General features: G+C 50.4%; 1 protein-coding gene across 2 annotated transcripts; it reads left to right on the forward strand.

Moving 5' to 3' along the window:
- The first annotated feature begins 442 nt into the window (after positions 1-442).
- Positions 443-23,157, forward strand: Scly (selenocysteine lyase). Of its 2 annotated transcripts, none has more exons than XM_021163457.2 (12): positions 443-579; positions 2,649-2,761; positions 4,878-4,978; positions 7,188-7,368; positions 9,730-9,857; positions 10,075-10,239; positions 11,214-11,320; positions 17,505-17,541; positions 19,095-19,178; positions 19,637-19,736; positions 21,122-21,197; positions 22,152-23,157. In XM_021163457.2, the coding sequence occupies exons 1-12, from the start codon at positions 527-529 to the stop codon at positions 22,303-22,305; spliced, it is 1,299 nt and encodes a 432-aa protein (XP_021019116.1). In that variant the 5' UTR covers positions 443-526; the 3' UTR covers positions 22,306-23,157. The 2 variants fall into 2 exon arrangements, with proteins under 2 accessions (XP_021019116.1, XP_029333862.1); XM_029478002.1 differs by having other exon boundaries at positions 552-637.
- Positions 23,158-23,938: the final 781 nt, after the last annotated feature.

The raw sequence follows: 23,938 nt of genomic DNA on the forward strand, positions 1-23,938 counted from the left end.
TAATAATTTCACGCAATTAAATCATCCGCGAAGGCGGATCTGGGGTATCCTATGTCCAGCGAGCACTGGCTGCCAACCCTTCCAGGCGCTCAGTCTTGGCTGCTGCGGTGCCTCTCATTGCACCGCGCATCCTAACGCTTTTACTTCCATCAACTTTGCGGCGACCGGTGAAGTCACTGGTCCTTCTGTCACTGGTGACAGCCCAGGAAAGTGGGCTCTCTGAGCACGGTACCAGTAGCTGGAGCACCCAGATGACTCGCCATTAGCGGCGCGCGCTTTGCGGATGACCGGTTAGATAGGACCGGCAGCGCGGTGGCCCAACTGAGGCTGTCTCCAGCTCCGCCCCACTGCCACCTGACCCCGCATGACCAATCAACCAGTCAGGGGCGGAGGCAGGGCCCGTGCGGCTCACAAATTGGCCAAAACGCGAAGCGCAGCCAATGCGGATACTCGGAGACCCGAGGCTCCGCCCATTCAGAGACTTCGGGGCGTTCAGGCTTGGGGTGACCTGCCGGCGATCAGGGGGATGGACGCAGCGCGAAATGGCGCGAGTGGCAGTGTGGAGAGCCTACCCGACAGGTGCGCTCCCTTCAAGGAGCCCGCAGGGCCTAGGGACACCTGGTGGACCTCAGTGAGGGTATGGTGAGGCGGGAGGAAGGGACACGCAGAAGTGTCCGGCCACATGAACCGGGAGAGGACAGGCTACCGCCCAAGCTGAGGGCAGAAGGGGGCCCGCGAGTGACAACTGTGCCGAGTGTGGCCACATCATCCTCCCGTGTTTCGGGCTTCTTTCCAGGGAATGGGCTCTTCTTGGAGGTTGGAACTGGCAGCCGAATCGCGATTATCTGCATTTTACAAGAATCGCGGCTGCTTAGAGTCTAGTATGGCGTGGCTGTGGGACGGGGGTGGGGTGGGGGTGAGGGAACTTTGGGGACGATCTCTAAGGCCCATTTGACCACCCGAAGGTTTAAAGTGGACTTTGGGGAGGGAGCCCTAGGGGCACCAGGACAATGGGGGAGACCGGCCTTCTCTTGCGGTCCACTGGGCTGTGGGACCTCCTCCCCTGGCGCGAAAGGAACGGGAGGTCCTGGTTCAGCCTTCTCCCACCCAGGAATGTGTCATATCAGAAGCCCCCTCTCCATCCCCATCTCATTTTTTTTCTTTCTCTTTTCTCTTTTACCCCCGGTCCCTCCTCCACCTCAGCCCCATAAGTCCTCAATATGTAGTCCAGGCTACTCCTGCCTCCTCCGATGAGGTGGAACTTGCCTATAATCAGGAGGATTGTGATTTGGAGGCCAGCTTGGATCACACAGTGAGAACCTGTCTCATAAAGGCCTAAGCCTGGTGGCTTGAGCCTATACCAGACGTTTATTAAGCAGTTTCACTTTCTCTAAGAAGCCCGTTAATAACAGAGTCAGTCGCTGATAAAATGCAAACCATAAACCAGTTCGGCCAAGCTATAGGTGGGAAATCCAGTCACTCGGCGGGCCTGTGGGTGTGCAGCACTTTGGGGGCTCTTTATTACTAGGAAGGAACAGACTTGGGACTCAGGCAAAGCCTGCAGCAATGGGAATTCCAGCCCCAGGGTGGTCAGGTAGGTCCACATTACAAGGCCCAGGCGTGCAAGATCAGGTGACTCCGTGGCACTTAAAGCAAAGATAGGAGATCAAAGCTTCTTCCTGCCTGATCTGCTGTGCTCTCCTGGACATAGTTGGGCAGTGTGTTCCGGCTCACCACTGCATTGGCTTGAACACTGGTTTGATTTAAAACCAAGTGAAATAATGACGGTTTTCAGGCCTGATTGCCTACCATAGAGATTTCCAAAGGTCTGGGACCCTGGTGAGAGCACAAGCAGATAACTCTCCTTAGAGAGGGTCTCTGGGGCTTTGAACTCTGTGTCCTGTGGATGAAGTTCCTACATAGGAAGACAAAGCCTGCTTGCTCCTGGAGCTGCTCATCACTGGCTCCCTAGAGAGAACACTAAACATGTGACTCTTGGGTCAGATGATGAATGGGACCACAGGGGAAGACAGGGAGGGAGGGAGGAAGGAAGAGGGCCAGGCTGCAGCCTACAGTTTCCAGTCGAACCCTAGAGCCTCATCCAAACAGATCTGCTGAAGCACAGACTTTAAAAAGTTTAGGTAGAGTGGGGGTGGGGCAAGAAAAACTGAAAATGCAAGTTGCCCCAGGGAGAGACCTGCCCAGTAAAAGCCAGGGAGGGGACAGCCATAGCCCTGGGAAGCCTCCAGCAAAGACCGAGTACAAAGCTCCTTCCTAGAGGCAGTTCCTGGAGGACTGGAAGGGGCAGATGGCTCCAAGTTGTTGGGAAATTACCCAGGGGAATGTGGGGCTCCCCAGCCATTGGCAGATCCTTCCTCCCTCCCTTCCTGGAATTGGGCGCATCTCTGGCCTCCAGTCATCAGTCAGCCTCGTGCTAGGGGAGATTATGGCCATCTTGTATGGGGCAGCTACTGGGTGACTGGAAACCATGGTGTCTCCCATCAGGAGGGAGAACATGGAGAGCTGAGGCCTAATGGCTGACCTGGGCCTTCACTCTAGATGCAGAGGACCCTCCCTGTGGTACCCCAAAAGAGTGTTGCTGCCTATACACTGCCTCCCCAAACTTTACAGGCTATTCTGTCTTCCAGGAAGGTCTATATGGACTATAATGCCACCACACCTCTAGAGCCCGAAGTCATCCAGGCTGTGACAGAGGCCATGAAGGAAGCCTGGGGAAACCCCAGCAGCTCCTACGTGTCAGGTAATCTAGAAGAATCCATGCCTCTTAGAGAGAGTGTATACTAGCCTGATTTGGTGGAGTGTGCCTTTAATCCCAGCACTCAGAGGCAGACTTATCTCTGAGAGTTCAAGGCCAGCCTGGTCTACAAAGTGAGTTCCTGGACAGCCAGGGCTACCTAAACTGAGAATCTGTGTCTCAAATCAAAACAAACAAACAAAAATGGGGGGGGGGGCATGTATAAAGATGTATAAAGTGTATGCTTACATGAGGTGGTTTTGTTTGGGATTGGGGTGAACTTTCTTTTTTCTTTCAACTTTAAAGTTAGTACAATGCCTATATTGCTTAACAGAATTCCCAAGAGTTTTTTAAAGCACACTTTAGAAAAATGGAAACAAAATAATTACATTCTAATCTTTAAGCATTGTGTCACTAAAGTCTACATAGTGTCTTCTATGTAAACTAGCATCATGTTACAATTATACACCTGACTTGACTCTTAAAGTCTTCTGTCCCTGTATGATATCCTAGCTAGGAACTACACATCTGACAGGCTGGGATTAAAGGTGTGTACCACCACTGCCAGGCTTATAATTATATTCTTACTTCTTTCTAGTTTGCCTTTGTGGTGTAGAGTTTTAAATTTTTGCATTTTTGGGTGATAATTTGCTGCAAGTCAGTAGTTAAAAAGACAGCATAACACATTTTCTCTACGGACTTGGAGGCTAATCATGCTTTGCCTTCCTAGTTAATGTTTATCAGCAGAATGGCAAGGGCCCCGCACCCAGCCCTGCACTGTGTGATTAGGGTGACTAAGACAAACCACATTAATGATGGTTTATTGGGAACTGAGTGCCAGCCAGGGGACTAAAGATGACCCAAGCTAACTGATGTGCCACCAGGCCTTACTGGTACCTCTGTCCCTCCGTAAGGGGTTTGCTGGGTTTCATAGCAGTTGCTTATTGAAAGCTCCCCAGCAACTCGGTGACACAGACTTTCCAGGTCAGATGCTAGTCACCCATTAACTTGTCTGTTGCCTTATTTCTGGACATTGCCATCTGCCTAATGTCCCCTGTAGAATAGTCAAATTTCTGTTAGGATACACTAGAGAAGGCCAAGAAAATTAAGGGTAAACAGGAAGTGGGGCACACAGTGGGAGATCGTTGCTGGCCTGGGTGACATCCCAGCTGCTTTCTGTTGATATTTGAGTAGAATGCCAAGAAGGGAAAGAAAAGTGAAAATCATGAATCACAAATGTTTGCCTGTCTGTTTTCAAGGCAGATGGGATCTCACTGTGTAGCTCTGGCTTCCGGGAATTTACTCTGTAGCCCAAGTCTGCCTCAAATTCACAGAGATCCACCTGTGTCTGCCTCCAGAGTGCTAGGATTAAAGGCACGTACCACCACCCCAGCTCATCACAGATGTTTCAGTGTGTCACAGTATTAGGTTTTAAAATCTACAGCAACGTGTGCTGAGGTTCTGTGGGAAGAGTTTGAGTGTTCCAGATGTGGCCTTGCTCCAAACAGCCAACATTTGGAAGTGAGCGGAGGAGGGGAGAGATTCTGGCCTACTGGGCAGCATGGGAAAGCTGGTCTGGACCCAGCATCAAATGTAGGGACCACTGGTATGTTGGCTGAGAGCCCCGTAGAGCCACCTTTCTCTGACACAGTGTCCAGTGCAACTGGGCAGCAGCCAGGACACCTAATCAACCTTCCTCCTGTGTCTCCCAAGGCTGACCTGAAGTTGAGAAAAGGCACTGGCTGACCGGGTGTGTAAAGCCTCACGTTCTGTTTGGTTACTTCTGTGGTTCCTTGGCCTATCTTGAATGGTGGGAAGGTGGGTGGCTAGCCATAGCACCCCCTCCTCTGGCATCCAGTAAGAAAGAAAAGCTGTGCTGGGGGAGCCTAGATTCCCCCCAACCAAGCTGCCCCTGGCTCTCGCTGAGTTCCGGTGGTGGGCACTGACTTCCTAAGTCTCTCAGTGTGGCCCCTTTGCTGATGCCCCGCCAAGTGGTAGGGAAGTGTGCTCCTTTTAGTGGGTGTGTCTCCTTTTAGAATCATCCCAGTCCTTGGCTTCCCTTATCTGGTTGCTCTGTTAGATGTGGAATTGCTAGTAATGACCATGTTTTTTGTCCTTCAAGGTAGGAAAGCCAAGGACATTATAAATGCAGCTCGAGCAAGCCTGGCCAAGATGATAGGTGGAAAGCCCCAGGACATCATCTTCACTTCTGGGGGCACCGAGGTAAAGCACCGGTGGGGTGGGGGTGGGGTCACATCAGGGACAGTTGTTAGCTGTGGATCACAGGTTACTTCAGCCACAGCAGTTTTTAGATTAAAAGTCAATTGGTTTGGGGGTTTTTGTTTGGTTGGTTGGTTTTGATTTGTTGGTTGATTGGTTGGTTGGTTGGTTGGTTAGTTGATTGGTTGATTTTTGCTTCTTGTTTTTTGTTTTGTTTTGTGTCTGTAATAGGCATTGACCAGGACATAAAAATGTCACTTAGGAAATAGATCCAGTAGAAAAGAACTGGTGAGACCTCTCAGGGAAGTGACAGACATCTCATGGGGCCTCCTAAGAAGTTCTGACCCTGCTTTGCAGATTGAAGGATGTGGGTTCTTTTAAAACCCATCTGCTGACTCAGTACAGCCTCTTAAAATTCTGACAATGAACCCTCACAAATTAACTCATGTAGAAGCCAGGAGTCAAGGCTTCTGGAAGATTAGCTGCCCAATGAGAAGGGTGGACACGCCCCAAACCAAGACTGTAAGAGCTCCCATAACTAGGCAGACAGCTTTAGCAAGGATAGACAGTTGGTCAGAGACAGTGTGTCAGTGCGAACACTTGCTGCGAGACTAGGTGGCCGCACATCTTGCTTGCTCAGGACAGGCCTGGACAGCCATTGTTCGTACAGTAGTAGAGCATAAGATTGTCATGTGATTGAGTGGGCGGATAGTAGGGAACCCTGCTGAATGGTGCTGCCACTGGACCCAGGAGTCAACTTCTGCTGTTCAGCAGAGATGGGACCAAGAAGTGACATTAGAAAGTCCTTAGCTGCTGCCTCAGCTCCTCTGTAGTGTCTGACAACAAAAGGTTTCTCAAAGCAGATGTGGATAGCATCTACTTTAAAGGAGAGCATTTGGCTGGGCAGACGAGGCAGGAAGATCACATGTATGAGCCAAAACCAACCAGGGAGACACTGAATTGTGTCCCAGCAAACAGTAACAGATAAACTTTGCATTATCGGAGAACACTTCGAGGAAAGTCAAAGAGCATTTAGAAAAGGCTTTCATCTCACAGAGCTGACCAACAGCTAGCACCCAGGACAGCTGGGGGACTCACACAACTCACAGGGGGATAACAGCCAGCGAGTCAGAGACTTTGTATTAGTCAGCGGTCTCTAGAGTCACCGAACTTATGGGTAGTCTCTATATAGTAAGGGAATTTGTTGATGACTTACAGTCTGAGGTCCAACTCCCAACAATGGTCAGCAGCAGCTGTGAATGAAAGTCCAAGGATCTAGCAGGCAAGCACAAGGCAAGCAGGCAGATCCCACAAGGCAAGCAGGCAGAAGGAGAGAAAGAGTGTAAATCTTCCTTCTTCCAATGTCCTTATGTAGGTCTCCAGCAGAAGGTGTGGCCCAGATTAAAGGTATGTGCTACCACGCCTATAATCCCAGATGACCTTGAACTCTCACATCTCCCTGTCTTAATGTTTGGAATTCATAGCTACTATGCCTCAAGATCTCCATACCAAGATCCAGATCAGAAACTTCTATCTCCCAGCCTCCAGATTAGGATCACTGGTGAGCCTTCCAATTCTGGATTGTAGTTCATTCCAGATATAGTCAAGTTGAGCACCAGGAATAGCCATTACAGATTTGAACACAGGTGCAGCCATGAGGGGAGCACCAGGGCTTTCTACCCTTCCCAGCCTCTCCTGACCAGTGCAGAAGTGTAAATACTAGTGCTAACTGGGAGTCATGTACCCTGAGGCAGATCAGGTGACTCACAGGCTCAGGGGAGCAAAGAAACTCTGAGGCAGGCTCTGCTGGCTGTGATCTGGGGCCAAGTACTGTGTGTGGAATAACATGCGCTCCGATGGCAGGGGTATATTTTAACTTTAATTTGACTTTTTATTTTTTTCTTTCATCTTACATTTGTGCCTGTGTATCCCTCCAGATCGTGTTCCTCCAGCGTGGGGTGGAATTCTTCTTCTTGTCAGATTTATGTAATATGAAAGTTTGGGCTTACTAACAAAACAGACACACTTGAAGTGAGCTCTAGAGTATTTAATGTTCGGAGCTGTCTGAAGGCGCAGGTCTGTCAGGAGGTTGGTTTTCTCTGGGTTTTTCCTTTTGCTGTGTTAGGCAGGAAGGAAAGTAATGAGCGATTGAGAGCTTCCTCTTTCTCTGCTGGCAGCTTTGGTGAAGGCTCTCCCTGTTGTGTCTCTGCAGTCAAATAATTTAGTAATCCACTCTATGGTAAGATGCTTCCATGAACAGCAGACCCTGAAGGGGAACATGGTTGACCAGCACAGCCCGGAAGAGGGGACCAGGCCCCATTTTATCACTTGCACAGTGGAACACGACTCCATCCGGCTGCCCCTGGAGCACCTGGTGGAAAATCAAATGGCAGGTTAGTGACCGTGGGGACCATCCTGGACCTCAGTGAGGAGATAGAGAGGCCACTCAGAACCCGGTTCACACACCCTACAAACGTGTGTACCGAATCGTTTTGGCCTTTTCAGAAGCTGATGGCTGTTCCCACTGTTCTTACGTTCAGCTGTTATGGATAAAGCTGCATAAACCGCCTAGGGAGAGTGTTTGTGTGGGAGTTGGATCAGAATTGCTGGGTCGTACAGAAACCGAATTTAAGCTGAGCAGTGGCTGTGGTGGTGGTGGCGGTGGTGGCGGTGCATGCCTTAAATCCCAGCACTCGGGAGGCAGAGTCAGGCGAATCTCTGTTAGTTCAATGCCACCCTTCTATGAAGCTAGTTCAAGGACAGGTAGGGATGCACAGAGAGACCCTGTCTTGAAACCATGTTTGACAGATTCTTGGGTAGACTTGATTAACCTCAGCCTTTGCTTCCCAGCCAGTGTCACCATCTGACACCACCACCACCAGTCTCTTCTCCTTGCTGGAGCTTCTTCTCTGTCTGTTCTGTCGCAGTCACCATCATAGGGCCAACCTCTGTGGTCTTTCGGTGCCTACCGTATTTTCACGCTGTCTTGGCTATTTTGTATACGTCTCCTTTGTAGGACTGTCCGCTCATGTTCTTGGCCTTTCTGGTTTTATTTTTGCTGTTTGGTGGTGATGGGGATTGATCGCAGGACCTCAAGTGTGCTAGGCCAGTACTCCGCCACTAACAGTGCCTCAGTCCCTTGCCCTAAGTTTTACTGCTTATCTTTTTATTGACTTACAAGAATTTCACATATATTTGACACAAGCCAACTAACTTTTGATGAGGTCTACTTGCTTTTGGTCTTTATTTTTGTTTTCTGTCTTGTGTCATATATAAGAAGACTTCACCCTACCCCATGTCATGAAGATGCCATCCCAGCGCCTTTTTCAGTTTTGATTCTTACGGTTAAGTCTGTGGTGCACTGTGAGCTAGGAGTAAGAATTTGTGTCTTTGGAGATTGGCTCTCTGTTTTATGTTTTGAAAACTAGATTTTATGTACAGCAGTGCAATTGAGATATTAAGCAACGCTCTAGTAGAATGATTTGTTTTATCTAACCTCTTGCTTCCAATCTCTGTATCACCAAATCTGACATTTTGCTCAAAGATGGAAGGTGACCCGTTGATGACAGCCATAAGGGCCACTGAGACATCCCATGGGGCTGGTCTGTGTGTCCTCTAGTATGGTGGAACCCCAGCTTTGGTTCACAGAGTTCCAGGGGTGCTTCTCTCCAGATCGCCCTGTGAGAGACCCCAACACTGGCCCAGGTAGGAAGAAAAGTGGGAGACACCTCCGGATCCCCAGAAATGGCTTCAGATGGATTCCTTTTGTCGTGTCTTTTCTGATGCCTGACTCTATCTGGTCCATGTGCGCTGGCCTGTTGTCCCTCTATCTTTTGCCACAGTAGCGTTTTTTAAAATAATTTTTCAAAATAAAAGTGAATTTTCTTACAGATTCACTTATAAGAATTTATGTAAGCGAGGCTGGTGAGATGGCTCAGCAGGTAAGAGCACTGACTGCTCTTCTGAAGGTCCTGAGTTCAAATCCCAGCACCATATGGTGGCTTTCAACCATGCGTAATGAGACTTGATGCCCTTTTCTGGTGCATCTGAAGACAGCGACAGTGTACTTATTTATAATAATAAATAAATCTAAAAAAATAAATAAATAAAAGGATTTATGTAAGGAATGAATGTGCCACCCGGAAGAGCAAGACATGCTGAAGAAGACTTCTCTCTCTCTCTGTGTCTCTCTCCTCTCTCTCTCTCTCTCTGTGTCTCTCTCCTCTCTCTCTCTCTCTCTCTCTCTCTCTTTCTCTCTCTCTCTCTTTGGAGATGGAACATGGTTGATCTCATATTTTGCACACAGCCATGGTCATGCACAAATCCATCCCAAGACACAGAGTCTGGGGTGGACTTGCGCACACTGGCTGACTTTGTTCTGACTTCTTTAAGGAGTGTCTGTCTGCAGATGATGGGACAGCCAGCTGTTAGACTCCACTAACTGTGGGCAGAAATTGGCTAGAACCTATCCCAGTTCTCTGTGGGCCTTTTGTCTGGCCCTGGAAAATCCTCTTTTTGCTATTTCTCCCTGGATGCATCTGCTAATGTGTCACCTAAGGTATTGCCTGTTGCCATGGTGAGGCTAACTTCCTGTAGCTATTCACTACCCAAGCCTTGCTGTTGTGAGGCCTGAACTTCTCAGTGGACAGCACTTCTAATGGCGTCTGAACTTGGATGATACATTCCTCGTTTTAAAAATAGAATTGTGGAGTTATTTGCATGGCTAACCTTAGTATGTATGTTTTGTATCTCAGAGGTCACTTTTGTCCCAGTGTCGAAGGTGAATGGGCAGGCAGAGGTCGAGGATATCCTGGCGTCTGTCCGTCCCACCACATGTCTTGTAACCATCATGCTGGCCAATAATGAGACGGGCGTCATCATGGTGAGTTGGCCTTTTTCTTTTCAAGGAGGCCCCAGGGTGGCCTTGACATGAGTACTTGACATGAGTATTTCCACGTGTCTGCACCAGGCCTGGCCTTTTTTCTGTCCTTGACTCTGTAGGTAGCTTAGCTCCACCCTTGGCAGCTCACGCCATTCATTCTGCCCCCATCTAGTCAGAACCACAAACTCATTGCGATGCTTGCTTCTTCTTGCTTCAGCCTGTCTCCGAGATCAGTCGTCGTATTAAAGCCCTGAACCAGATCCGGGCTGCCTCGGGGCTGCCCCGAGTCCTGGTGCACACAGACGCTGCTCAGGCACTGGGGAAGAGGCGAGTGGATGTCGAAGACCTGGGCGTGGACTTCCTGACCATCGTGGGGCATAAGGTATGTACACACGGGCCGCCTTCCCTCCATATTGACTTAATAGTCTCGGCAGGGTGGAACCCTCGGCACCGCTGTCCATGACTGAATATGTCACTGTCGTTATCCAGTGAGCTCCAGGTGCCCGATAGGGACCAGGTGCTAAGATGCAGTGACAGCAACTCAGGAAGGGCCTTGTCCCCGAGAGCTTTCGGTGCAGGTGTGTAACAGCTAGGATGACCTCTGACAATCGGTGACACAGATAGCAGGGCACCCCAACCCACACGGAGCCGGGGAAGGACATAGCTACGGGTTGTGTGGGGGATGAATGGCTGTGGTTGCCGGGGAAACACGCAGAGGCCTCATTTGCCCCCATGGAGGACCCTGCCAGCATAGGAGAGATGGGTCCAGGAATCTGTTGCTTCCTCTAACTTAATTGAACTATGACTTCTCAGCAAGAAGGTTTGGTCTCAGTGACTCTTCAAAGTGCAGTTCAGAAACAAGGTCACAGCAAAGACCCTCCCCAGAGCTTCTGTTTGGCTTTCTAGCACCTGACAAGGACCGAGACGTTCTGTCCTCAGTTTTGCAGCACAGTCCTTAGTTGGTCTCTAAAGGAGCACACAAGCTGGCCTCACACAATGACACTTAACCCTTTGCCTCTTACCACTGGGAGGCATAGAGTGCTGCCATTCTGGCCCCATCATCCTTCACAATCCAGTTGTGTCATGTACAGGCTCCTCTCAACACAGGGCTGGAACAGGAATGCAACACCTGCCAGTCCTTAGGCTGGGCTGGACCCTGAACCTGAGGGCTCTTGTGACTCTCATACACCAAAGTCATAGCAGAAAGCCAGCCCAGGCCACGAGGAGATGTCAGGGAGCATGCTCTCCCAGAGCTGCCCAGAGCACCTTGTGCCTCTCGCACTCAGACAGGAACGGAGCAGGTGGCCGGCCAGGCAGCTCCCAGTGAGTGAATGACTGGTTTTCCCTCCCTTCCAGTTCTACGGCCCCAGGATCGGTGCTCTGTATGTACGAGGGGTCGGTAAACTTACCCCCCTGTACCCCATGCTGTTTGGAGGTGGACAAGAGCGGAATTTCAGGCCAGGGTAAGGTTAAAAGTCCATGAGCTTCTGTCCAGCTGACCAAACGCTCCTGTCAGAGGAGTCTGCGACATCTCACCATTTCTCTCTCTCAGAAGTGCAATCTACATCACCCCAAACCAGGATTGGTCCTACTGATTGGTTTCCACAGTGGAACTCAGATCTGTAGTGTCTTGGGGGGGACTCAGAGCATGCAATAGGAGTCCCCTTCTCATAAATGCTTCAGAGTATTGGGTTCCCTGTGTGCTGCAGCGCTCTACTGTTCTCTGCAGTGGGGGCTCAGCAGGCACAGAGGGTGCCCCGTTTTCCTTTGTGAGAGCCCCGGGACTCCACTACTTGCATGGTGTTTCACCCTCAAATCAGTGATGGCACCACCTTTGTTAGGATGTCTGAGGAGGTGGAGACAGTTTTGGCTCCTTGGCACGCACGAGCTCCACAGCCAGAACCAGCTGTCCAGAAACACTGCTAAGGGAAGGCAAGAACTGCCTCCATCTGAAGCCCACAGGCAGGTAGGCCAGCCAATCAAGAAGAAGAAACACCAGGCAACATCTGCTGTAGCACATCCTCCTAGGATAGGACAGTGTGCTGCTCCTCGCCAGCCATCACTAAATACACCCCCAGGCTTCCACCCAGAGGCTGTGTGAACACCTCAGGCCTCATCATGGTGTCAACAGAGACACTAAAGGGCCCCTGGAGTCTCCAGGCCTCTACAACAGGACACATCCTCTTTGGATATCAAGTGAGAGCTATGGCTCCTCCTCACTGGCAGCATTGGGATGCAAGCCCTCTCTCTGCACAGCACTCAGAGCAAATCAGGAAGAGCAGAAACTGAGCCAAGATACAAATGTGAAAATGTCCTGGTATCTTGACAAGGACTAGAGAGATCTTAAAGCAAGTGTAAGGAGATCGCCAATGGATGCCAACCCCAAGAGAACAAGGTGAGACAGCAGACTCCATGACGTGCGTGACAGCAAGGGATCTTGGGAGCACTCAAGATGAGTGAGGGATGGGAGCACCATGTGAAGATCCAAGTAAACATTCAAACTAAAGTCTGTAGTAACCAGGGTGGCTTTGTGGATGGACTCACATCGTCCTGCAGGACAGCGGGTCAAAGGAAAGAAACAAGGGAATGAGAGGGAGGGGGGAGAGAGAGAGAAAGCAGACACCAGGGATAGGAAACTGGACAGAGCATCAAGGACCTCGGAGGCCATCAAAAATGGTGTGACACATACGCTATTGATCTCCCCAAATGAGAGAAGACAGAACAGGGCTAAAAAATGTCACTTGAGGAAATAGAGCTGGCCATACTGGCTCGAGAATGTCACTTGAGGAAATAGAGCTGGCCATACTGGCTTGCGCCTTTAATCCCAGCACCCAGGAGGCTGAGGCAGGTTGGAGCTTTGTGAGTCCAAGGCCAGCCCTGTCTACAGAGAGTTTTAGGACAACCAGGGCTGCATAGTGAGACCCTGTCTTTAAAAAAAAAAAAAAAAAAAAAATCAAAACCAAAATGGTGATGATGGTGATGGTGATGAAGATAACGACAGATAGCCAGCCCCTCAGATGTAGTAAGAGACATCCCACCAATTCAGAAGACTTGAAGCACAGAACTAACAAGCAAAAAGCCAGGATAAACCTAAAGAAATGTATATTGAGACATTTAAATGTGTAACAGTGCAAGATAAACCCTTGAAAGCAACCAGAGACAGATGACTTCTGACAGACAAGAGGAAAGTGCTTTGAATGACACTGGCTTCCCGGGGTTATGCACCTTGCTGAGAACAGTTAAGCTAGAATCTCACACCTGGTTAGCAGGTCTTTAGGTCTGAAGAGGAAGTCAAGGTGTGGCCAGGTGGAGAGAAACTGAGAGAAGCTGAGAAAAAACAAACAGTAGGAAGCCCTTCTCCTCTGGGCTTTTCTTGAAGCATTAAAAAAAAAAAAAGATTTGTTGGCATATGAAAGATTAGAACAGTGTCTGATGCAGTTATCAATGTATATAAAGTGAATATTTAAAATAGTTGTGTAAAGGAGAAGCCGTAGAAGAAGGGATATTCCTATATATGTTTGGCATTTGTAGACTCATGTATCTCAAGCTAGCCTTGAACTCTGACCCTCCTGCCCTTACCTCTCAAGCACTGGTTCTACAGGGCATGTTTCACCTGACTCTATATCTCATCTGATCAGGTAAAATGGTAATATCAATAGGCTGAAAAGTTTTACTAACACATAGCAGTATATAATATATTAATATAATGCATATCATTTTCATAGTCCCTGGGGGCGGGGATCTTTTACAAAGAGATGTATCCCAAAATTAAACTTTAAAAACTGTGCAGTACCCCCCTCCCAAAAGCAAGCAGGAGTGTCTGGAAGAATAGCTCACTGATAGGATGCTCACCTGGAATACATGAGGCTGTGGTCTGGGTAGCGCCACAAGAAAGAGGGGGTGGGGGGAACGGGTTCTAGTCCTGCTGCCTTAGTTTACTTTCCTGTGATAAAACACTTTGGCAAAAGCGACTAGAGGGAGGAAAGGTTTCTCCTGGCTCACAGTTCAAGAGTTCACGCAGTCCATCATGGCGAGAAGTCCAGGCAGCCGGAGTTTGTTACGGCACAGCCTTCACCAGGAAGCAGAGTGATGACTGCTGCTGCTCTGTCCTCTTTCTCCACATTCACAGTCCAGAATCCCAACCAGGGAATGGTGCCGCCCATAGTGAGCAGGCCTTTCCACCTCAATGAATGTAAAGAGATAATCTCTCCAGGCATGCCCAGAGCCCCATCTCTTAGGGTATTCTAGACCCTATCAAGGTGAAAACTAGCACTAACCATCACAGTTGCCATTTCAATAATGATGTCAAATGTAAACGATTTAAACACATTTCATAAAAGAATTCTTATGGGCTGGAGAGATCCCTCATCTGTGAAAAGCACCTGCTATTCTCAGAGAAGACCCAAGTTCTGTTCCCAGCACCAAGAAACTTGACTGGATCACAACCATCTGTAACTCCAGCTCCAGGAGACCCAGTATTCTCTTCTGGCTCCTGAGATACCTATACTCATGTCCACATACCCCACCACATGGACAGCTCAGGCTACCTTGGGGAAGCAGGTGTGGCTTTCAAATCCTCGCTGCAATAGACTCCCTAGCACAGGCAGAGAAGACACCGTGTCCAGTCCACCAAGGAGCGCATACAGGCACCGGACAGATAGTGAAAGAAGAAACAGCTGGCCGAGAGCTCGGTGGTGAACTGGCCCAGCATTTGTGAGGCCCAGGAGAGGAAGGAGGAAGGGAAAACTCCTTGGTTACAGCTGGAAATCTCAGGACTGTGTTCTCCACCACGGCTTCATCCACTAGACAGTGAAGGAGATGGACATCTCCACAAGTGCCTTGGCCAATGTGCTGCATCACATGGGGTCACATGCCCTCCCCCCTCCCCCCCAACTGTAGCCAGGAACTGGGATCACTCACAGTCCTTTAAGCAGGCCTTAGGGCAGTTAAAAATGGAAACTTAGAGAGAGTGCTCTCTAGCCATTGGTGCCTGAGGCAATGACAGAGCCAAAAAATCCCCAAACAGCTGCAAACAAAGAACCCTCTTCTAAACAAAGGAGAGTTGCAGGCCTGAGAAAACTGAGCAAGACCACAAGCTCAGCGGCCGAAAGGGAAGTGTGTATCTTAAAATGACTAAAAATAGCTGAGAAGAAAAAATGTGAAGACAGGGCCTAAGCTCCTGTATGAAGAACCAGAAAGTGGGGAGCAAAATGAGCCCTGGAAGTGTAAGAAGTTCCAGCTGGGAAAACAGATCAATGAAGCCAAGAGGGGTTCTATAAAACAAACAAACAAAATCTCCAATTCTAGTGCTTCAGAGATAGTGACAGAAAAACCAGGAATTCAAGGATAGCCTCAGCTACATGGACAGCTCAGGCTACCTTGGTGACCCTGTAGGAAGAGTGACAAAGAAGAAAGGAAAAACTCCCGACCAGGAGTGACAGGTCACATCAGACCCTGCCAACATCAGAGCCCTATAAGGAAGGAACTGCCCCGCAGTTGTTAGTAAATCGCTAGACTGGAACCATGACTCTTTGGAAATGGAATGTAGCTTTAAAACTTCCCCCAAAGAAGCCAGGCAGTGGTGGTGCACGCCTTTAATCCCAGCACTTGGGAGGCAGAGGCAGGCGGATTTCTGAGTTCGAGGCCAGCCTGGTCTACAGAGTGAGTTCCAGGACNGGAGGCAGAGGCAGGCGGATTTCTGAGTTCGAGGCCAGCCTGGTCTACAGAGTGAGTTCCAGGACAGCCAGGACTATACAGAGAAACCCTGTCTCGAAAAACCAAAATAAATAAATAAATAAACCCTCCCCAAAAGAAATTTCCATCCCTGGATGGTTCTAACTAGATCATGTCCAATGTCTGAGGAACATCAGATCTGTTTCCAGAAAAGAAGAGGAGGGGACTTTAGGGTTTCTATAAAGCAAGTATCACCAGTGTGGAAGGCTGCTCAGGGTCAAAACCACCAGTGTAATCCACTGTGCCAACAGGCTCCCGAGTAAAAACACATGTGGTTGTCTCATTAGATGCAGAAAAAGCATTTGACAGAGTCAACTCCAATTCGTGTTAAAAGCTCTCAAATGGTAGGGTGAGAGGGAAGTTTCCTAGCCTGGGGAGGGCTCACCTCTCTCACCCTGCAGTTACCATCATCAGCTCTGTGATGGAGACCATGTGTTTGGAAACTGGGTGAAGACCACTGTCAACTTGCTGGAAGTTCTAGGCAGGCAGGAAAAGGAAACAGTGGAAGCCACGTGCCAACCCAGATCAGAGCACGAGGCTGCCTGTGCTGAGCCTCCAAGGAAAGCACTTCCAGCTCAAATGAAGTTGCAGTATAAGGTGAAGCTTTAAGAATGTGTGTGTATACTAGTAGTGGACAGGTGGATATTAAAAAGGCCATTTACAATGAAAAATACTCAGGTCCAAGCCCACTAGAATGTTTAGGAATTGCATGCTGAAACTAGAACCCCAGGAGATACAAACAGGCAACTTCCCGAGCTCACGACTGAGAAGATCTGACGTAGTAAACACGCTCAGCTCTTTTGTAAACTCCCAGAGCATAGATCAGGGACGCTGTAGACATACAGCACTCAGGTGACAAACAAGTACAGGAGGTCGATGGGGGAAAGCCAGCTTTTGATGATCCTATTTCACAGTCAGAAGGTACTTCCGATTCACTTCATATTGTCAGTATTAAGCCGATACCACAGGCAAAGACCAAAGTAAACCAATGTCTCTCATGAGTTTGTGTGAGAAAATATTTATCAGAATGTCAGCAAACAGAATTCTGCAGAACCAAAAGGACATCACAGGCAAAACCATGAATGAGCCTTACACTGACTACACCAGGCATTGTCTCAAAATGATTTAAACACAGAGCATAAAATATAAAACCTGTATTAGGGAAGGGAAAGGAAAGGTGAGAACCTGCCAGGACCCAGTCAAGGCAGCAAGTTCTCAGACTTCATAGCAAATCACTCACTAAAGAAAACCTGGGTAAGCTGGATTTTGTCAAAAATGAAGCTTTGTTGGTCTGAGAGGTAGCTCAGTCAGCAGAGCTCATGCTACGAGACGAATCCCACCCCTGGCACTTGTGTAAAATCTGTGCATGGCAGCCTGATTCTCTCTCTGGCGCTGGGTCAGATGGAGATGGGTGGGTGGATCCTTAGAGCTCCCAGACTAGCTCATCCCATCCATCAGTGAGCACCGGGTTCAGAGAGACCCTGTCAGGTGGGAGGTGACTGAGGAAGACGCCTGGTTCAACACCCGCTCTCCACATGAACACATACGTGCAGGGCCCCTGCATGCACTCATAGGAGCATCTCACATGCATTTAACAGTTGCTCTGTGAACAGCTTTACTACTAACAGACCAGCTGCCTACTGGGAAAATATGTTCAATGACAGACCGGACAACATCAAGAGTTGCCCCGATACATACACACATATATACATACATACATACCTCAGGGAAGAAAGGATTTCTGTGAACACACAGTTCCAGGTTACAGCTCATCATAGCAGGGAAAGCAAGGCTACAGGAACTTTAAACCGATGATCACATCCCATCCACTATCAGGAGCAAAGAGCAGTGAATGCCTGCAGGCTCAGCGCTCAGCAAGCTTTCTTACACTACACTGTGCCTTGTCTCTTGCAGGACCGAGAACACGCCCATGATTGCTGGCCTTGGGAAGGTATGTCTGCTGATGCCAGGAGTGTACTGATGACAGAAAGCCTGGCATTTCCTTGGCGAGGCTGGCGAGTTAGAGCCAGATGTGGTGTACTCGTGTCGTCTCAGTACTTGGGAGGTAGCGGCAGGAGGGTGAGGAGTTGAAGAGACTTTCGTTCTTTGTGGTAGGGTGAGTTGCTCCTGCCTAACAGTTGAAAGGGAAACCCAGGCCGGCGAGATGGCTCTGTGGTGACATTGTCCAGCCTGACGATCCAAGTGTGATCCCCGAGGCCCACATGGCGAGAAGACAGAACTGACCAGACACTTGTCCTCTGGCCTCTGCATGTGTTTGCGCACACGTGCTAAATAGAATTGTTTTAAGGGGAAACCCTCTGAGCCTCTTCCTGAATGAGAGATGGCAATGCTGGCCTTGTTGCAGGTGGTCAGGCCTGCTGGCCCCTAGCGAGTCGAAGGATGTGAGGTACCCAAGTCAGGTGTGGCACTCTTGGCCTGTCTCCTCTGGAGCCTATGCTCTGCTCACTCTTCAGGAATGGCAGGGCAAGGATAGTCACTTCGCATCCACAGGAGGGAAGCAGGGAGAGATGGCCATTGCCCGGGTCACTCTCTTTTCATTCAGCCGAGGACCCCAGCCCAGGAGATGAAGCTGCCCACATTCTGGGTGGACCTTCCCTCTAAAGTTAAGTCTTTCTGGAAACACCCTCGAAGACCACACACCCACAGTATGTTGCCATAGTGACTCTAATGCCAGTCTAGTTGACAATGGAAACTACCTATCTGCTTTGGGAGACCAGACCACGCAGGTCCCTCCACGTTCTCTGTCGTCCTGACATGTCCCCCACTTTCCAGGCCCTCACTCACAAAGCTGGGAGACCCCTTAGGGCTCCTCGTCCTCAATCATGGATCTGGGATAACAGCTGTGGCTGTCTCTTCTTCCTGTGGGTTGCCAATCCATCTCTGTCCATTTTCCTGGCCCGCAGGATGAAGGATGAAGGATGAAGTAGTCCTCGTCCTTAGTTGGGTATCTGCTATGGTTTCTGTGGGCCTCTGGTACAGCAGTTAGCATGACCTTTACATATCACATCAGGTCATCTCAGCCCTGACTAGAGCTAATTACATGCCTACCAGGCACTTACATTCCGATTCTGCCAGCCTAGGCTCTCTGAGTGATCTTCACCAAGGCGGGCAGCTGCCCAGGAGGCGCTGTCTGCTGCCTGCCGATGGAAACTCCTATTCCCGGTGACTATCTCCTTGGACCATCTGGGACCTGAAGACCTGTGCACTCCCTTCTCAGGAGTGAGCCTGCTGAGCTAGTTGTGTCCTTTAGTGGACTGATGCGCCTTAGGGGCTGAGATTCCCTCAGGGTTTGTTTGCTGTTCTGCCTGTGACACCTGGATGGAGCCTTTGGGAAGCACCTGGTGACCCTGCAGGGACCACGCAGGGCATCTTGGCACACTCTGCAGAGGCTTAGCAGAGGCTGGGAAGGCTGTTTACAACTGTCTGGTCTCCAACCCCAGGAGACCCACACTGTCCCCCACTGTCCCATGTCTGTGTCCCCAGGCTGCTGATCTGGTGAGCGAGAACTGCGAGACTTATGAGGCCCACATGAGAGACATCCGAGATTATCTGGAGGAGAGGCTGGAGGTGAGAGGGCGAAAGGCCAGCCCTGCAGCCTTGTCTATGCACCTGGGAGACGTCCTAGGGTGGGACAGTGCAGGGAGCATGGTGGCACCAGACACTCTCCCTGTGAATGACACTCAGTCTGGGGACCAAGGGAAAGAGGGGACAGGACTGGGCTGGAAGTTAGCTGGCATCAGAAATCCCAAAAGGGGACCCTGTTCTTTCTCACAGACATGATCGTGTGTGAAGGATGAACATGTTCAGTATGTTCACTTGTGCTAGCTTTAGGGTCCGTAGTCTACTGCAAAGCTGTTACAGGATAAACACACGCTGAGACTGTTTCCAAAAACATCTCGATATCAACCAGTTGATGGGAAAGGGTGACTTTGAAGTGATCATTGACTAATTATTCCTGGTGTGTGTGTGTGTGTGTGTGTGTGTGTGTGTGTGTGTGTGTGTGTGTGTGTGGATTTTGCTTTTAGGCTGCGTTTGGTAAGAGAATCCATTTGAACAGCCGGTTCCCAGGGGTGGAGCGGCTTCCAAACACGTGCAACTTTTCCATCCAGGGCTCCCGGCTTCCAGGTGACTACCGCTCTTAACCTGGTCCCGGGTATGTTGGGGAGTCATGAGTTGGGTCTGAGCCAGGCCCTGATCCCGCCCTTGAGTTCTCTCAGCACAATGCAGTTGACATTAACAGGGTGTAGGACATTTGCCAGAGACACTGGTTAGTGCAGCCAGGAGGGCAGAGAGCAAACTGTGCCCAGGTCAAGCCAAAGAAAAGCAGTCCAGGCTAAACAAGCTGGCCTGCTTCTACTCAGTCAAGACAAGAAAATGCAGAGGCCATGTGACACCTGGCCGAGGGCAAAGCACAGGATTCCGAGTTCAGGTGGCATCATCCTGGGAGCACTCACTCCCCAGTTCCCAAACCTGGTGGCCACGTCTGTATGTGTGGCTTCTCCTCTTCCTCCTTCTCCTCTCTTTCTTCTTCTTCTTCCTCCTCTCCCTCTCCCCTTTCTCTTCCTTCTTCTTCCTTCGAGACAGGGTTCCACTGTGTAACCTTGGCTGTCCTTGAACTCACTCTGTAGACCAGGCTGGCCTCAGGCTCACAGAGACCTGCCTCTGTCTCCTGAGTGCTGGGATCAAAGAATCATCACCGCCAGGCTATGATCTATCTATCTATCTATCTATCTATCTATCTATCTATCTATCTATCTATCTATCTATCTATTTTAATGTTTGTGAGGGCTGTCTGCAGGAATGCCTACAGGCCATAAGATTCCATTCTATATGGTTTTGAGAGACCATGTGGTTGCTGGGAACTGAGCTCAGGACCTCTGGAAGAGCAGCCAGTGCTCTTAACCACGGAGTATCTCTCCAGCCCTTGGCTTTTGACTTCTTGGAAGAGGGTGTCACCCTCATCTCCCTGGATCAGAGGGGAGCCTGATGGGACATGCTGGGACCTAAGGCTGAAGCCCATGCTTGATGAGAGGAAGCAGTTTTGCTTTCTCAACCCTCCAGACCTCCTGTGGAGGAAGCTATTCTCCATCTGTGCCCAGTGATGACCTGTGTTGATTTAAGTGTGACAGGGATTTTGGGGGTTTAACTACACCAGCATCTCTGGAGTTTTAGGGTTTAACCCAGGCTTGTGAGAGAGAAGAGGACAATGTGCCTTGGGTGAGCACAGCCGTAGATAGCCACCCTCAGTACTACCTGGTGCCAAACCTGTAAGCAAGGCAGCCTGTAGGAACCCCAGTGCCCTTGAGGTGGCTGGCTAGAGTACCACTTCAAAGCCAGTCTTAGGAGGCAAAAGAGGGCTGGCCTTTCTGTGGCTGCAGGAAGTAGTTTTCCTGGAGTTCTGCCTGCACTGGGGGAGTCAGCAGGTGGTGGCTGGGAAGCAGGGCCAGAAGGCTGGGAGGGCTAGGAGATGGTTCAAGTCCTGCATCTGGGGACACATTCTGTCTTCACAGGGTACATGGTCCTTGCACAGTGCCGGACACTGCTGGCCAGTGTGGGAGCATCATGCCACTCAGATCACGAGGACCGGTGCGTATTAGCAACACTCAACTCGCAGGTTAATGACAACTCGGAGCCTAGCCCCTGAACTACAGACTCACAGCATGGGAGAAGGGTTCTGCTCCTGGCTGGGAGCCGGTATGGGTCCCTGTGGATCAGAGTGAATGGGTGAATGGGCGTGGTTCTAGGGCAGCAGACAGCAATCAGTCCTGGGTCCAGAGCTGGTAGGACAGTTAGGTGGGCATGTGAATGGTCCCTGTGCTAACCAGGAGAGGAGGACAAGGACCAGGCTCTCCGGAATCAGTGGTTCACAGAAGAGAGAAAGGACCTGGCCACACAGTGCCTGGAGTCCAGCACCTGATGGCCGAGGCTCCCTTAAGGAGCAGGGAGACTGAGGCCGGCTGGGAAGCAGGGGGCGGGGGGAGGTACAGATGGGAAGGGCACATGGGGTCCCCCAATTAAGCACTAGATGGCATTGCTCAAAGAATGTTTACCATGGCCAGGCGTGGTGGCACACGCTTTTAATCCCAGCACTTGGGAGGCAGAGGCAGGCGGATTTCTGAGTTTGAGGACAGCCAGGGCTACACAGAGAAACCCTGTCTCGAAAAAACAAAAACAAAAAAGAATGTTTACCATGACTCCAATACAGGAAAGGCCCAGGAGCCAGGGCTCAGTGCAGAGCTGAACATAGTTGGTAGAAGCATGGGAGGAAGGTGTTAGGGCTAGAGAGCGATATGCATGTGAAACACAAATGGGTACCAGAGAGAAATGGAGAGTGTTAGGGGGGCTTACCTATGTCGGCTTGGAGGAATGTTTGGGCCAGGGAGTCTGGGGACAGGAAGACCCCAAACGGTGTCATCAGGTCAGGTAGGTGGGCACTGCGGGGACCCAGCACATCCACAGCTTGAGGGCCTGGCTGAGAGGTAGGAGGAGCACAGAGGAAAGTATGTCCTCTGCAGCAGCGATGCTCTCCCTCCTCTGCAGGCCATCCCCAGTGCTGCTGAGCTGCGGCATTCCTGTGGACGTGGCCCGGAATGCGGTCCGGCTCAGCGTGGGCCGCAGTACCACCAGGGCTGACGTGGATCTCATCGTACAGGACCTGAAGCAGGCCGTGGCCCAACTGGAAGGGCGGCTCTAGAACTAGCAGCCGCTCTCTGTAGCCAGCTGGACTTTGACCACTCGATCCATAGGAAACCGCTTGCAAAAGCCCTTGGTCCCTAAGCTGCCCCATCTCAAGAGCTGCATTGAGATGACTTGTCCTACTGTGGGGTGCAGAGTGACGAGGGGCTGCCCACCGCACAGAATCCCACCCCAGCACCCATCCTTACAAGCTCAGGACAGCCATGTCACATAGGACTTCCCCCTGTCACCTTCTGACAAAGGCCACAGGGGAATAGGAATATTCAAGTTATCAGGCAGCCTGCCAGGACTGCCTGACCCCAGAAGGCACCTTGGTCAGAAGACAAAACCCAAGTCTTGGTCCAGTGTCACTTAGCTGCTAGTGTGAGAATAGGAAAGTTGATTTTGATTCCCCCTCCTTATCCCCCTCCCCGACCCCCGTGACTTCCCTTGTGCACCTACAGACACACCCCTCTCCAGTGCAACCCTGCCTCTGTCTGCCTTCAGCCAGCCACTGCCCACCTGCCTCCCTGGCCTGATGGTCCACAGATGTCCCATGCCTTGTCCCCGGAGGTCGAAGCTTACCCTGCCTTCTACTCAGGGATCCACCTCCAGCGTGGTGCCGGGAGGCTGGTGCCTGAGCTCAGTCTTTGCCAAAGTGGGAAATCTGATCATTTCTCACTCATATTCCATTTTAATTTTATTTTGCAAAAGGCTGTGCCATCTTGAGGATGCATGGCACACATCGCACCAAGGAATATAGGAATGTCTTCCTGGAGGCTGCTTTTTGGGTCTGTGGACCAAAGGATGACGCAACCGTGAAAACAGTTGTCAGAAATTAAATGAACTAATGAAAGATGTCTGCACCTGCTGAAGTGGTCTGGGCTTTCTCTGGTGGTGGTGGGAGAATCTCTGTCTTGCTGCTCACAGGGATGTACACTTGTCTGTCTGTCTGAGCTGAAGGGGAGGAGGTTTCTGATGTACCATTGTGAAATGACACTGCAGCCCCAGGGCTTGAAAGGGACTTCTGGTAGCCTGAGGTTGGTCTCTGATCAGCAGCTTCCTGTGGCACCAAGGTGACCCCACGTTAGTCCTGACTTCCCCAGCCAAGGACCATGGATGGTCCAGACTCCCAAGAGTGCTGTGGCCAGAGGGGGCAATGTGGGCCTGTGAGGTCATCCCCTCAGCCTTACCTTAATCCAGCAGCCAAGGCAAGCTCCTCCAGTGTCAGTGCTGAGAACAGCCAAGGACTGGATTTCAGATACAAGCCAGCCAGACACAGTTGCACACACCTTTAATTCCAGCAATGGGTGGATAGAGACGGGTGGATCACTGTTCTCTGTGAGTTCCAGACCACTACTTAGTGAGACCCTGTCTCAAGTAAACACAGAGAGAGAGATTGAGAGAATGTGTGTGTCTGTGTCTTGGGTGCCTCGGGTGATGGCATTTAGACTCTAAGGCTATCGCAGGGGTCTCCTGGGTAACCTGCTATTCTATCACTGAAGTGTTTCCTGGGGCAGGTTTCTGAGCCTGAGCTGACTATAGCTGTGAGCACCGCTGGCTGGCTGGCTGGCTGGCTGGCTGGCAGGCTGGAGACCCATCCCAGGCCAGGAGCCCTGCTGAGGGGTGCTCTCACTTCACTCTGTAGATGG

This window comes from Mus caroli, chromosome 1 (assembly GCF_900094665.2).
Source record: "Mus caroli chromosome 1, CAROLI_EIJ_v1.1, whole genome shotgun sequence".
Taxonomy (NCBI): domain Eukaryota; kingdom Metazoa; phylum Chordata; class Mammalia; order Rodentia; family Muridae; genus Mus; species Mus caroli.

Coding starts and splice junctions, on each gene's coding strand:
- Scly (XM_021163457.2), top strand. CDS start 527: ATGGACGCAGCGCGAAATGGCGCGAGTGGCAGTGTGGAGAGCCTACCC. Junction 7,369..9,729: donor GGTGGAAAATCAAATGGCAG/GTTAGTGACCGT, acceptor TTTGTATCTCAG/AGGTCACTTTTGTCCCAGTG. Junction 21,198..22,151: donor CACTCAGATCACGAGGACCG/GTGCGTATTAGC, acceptor CCTCCTCTGCAG/GCCATCCCCAGTGCTGCTGA.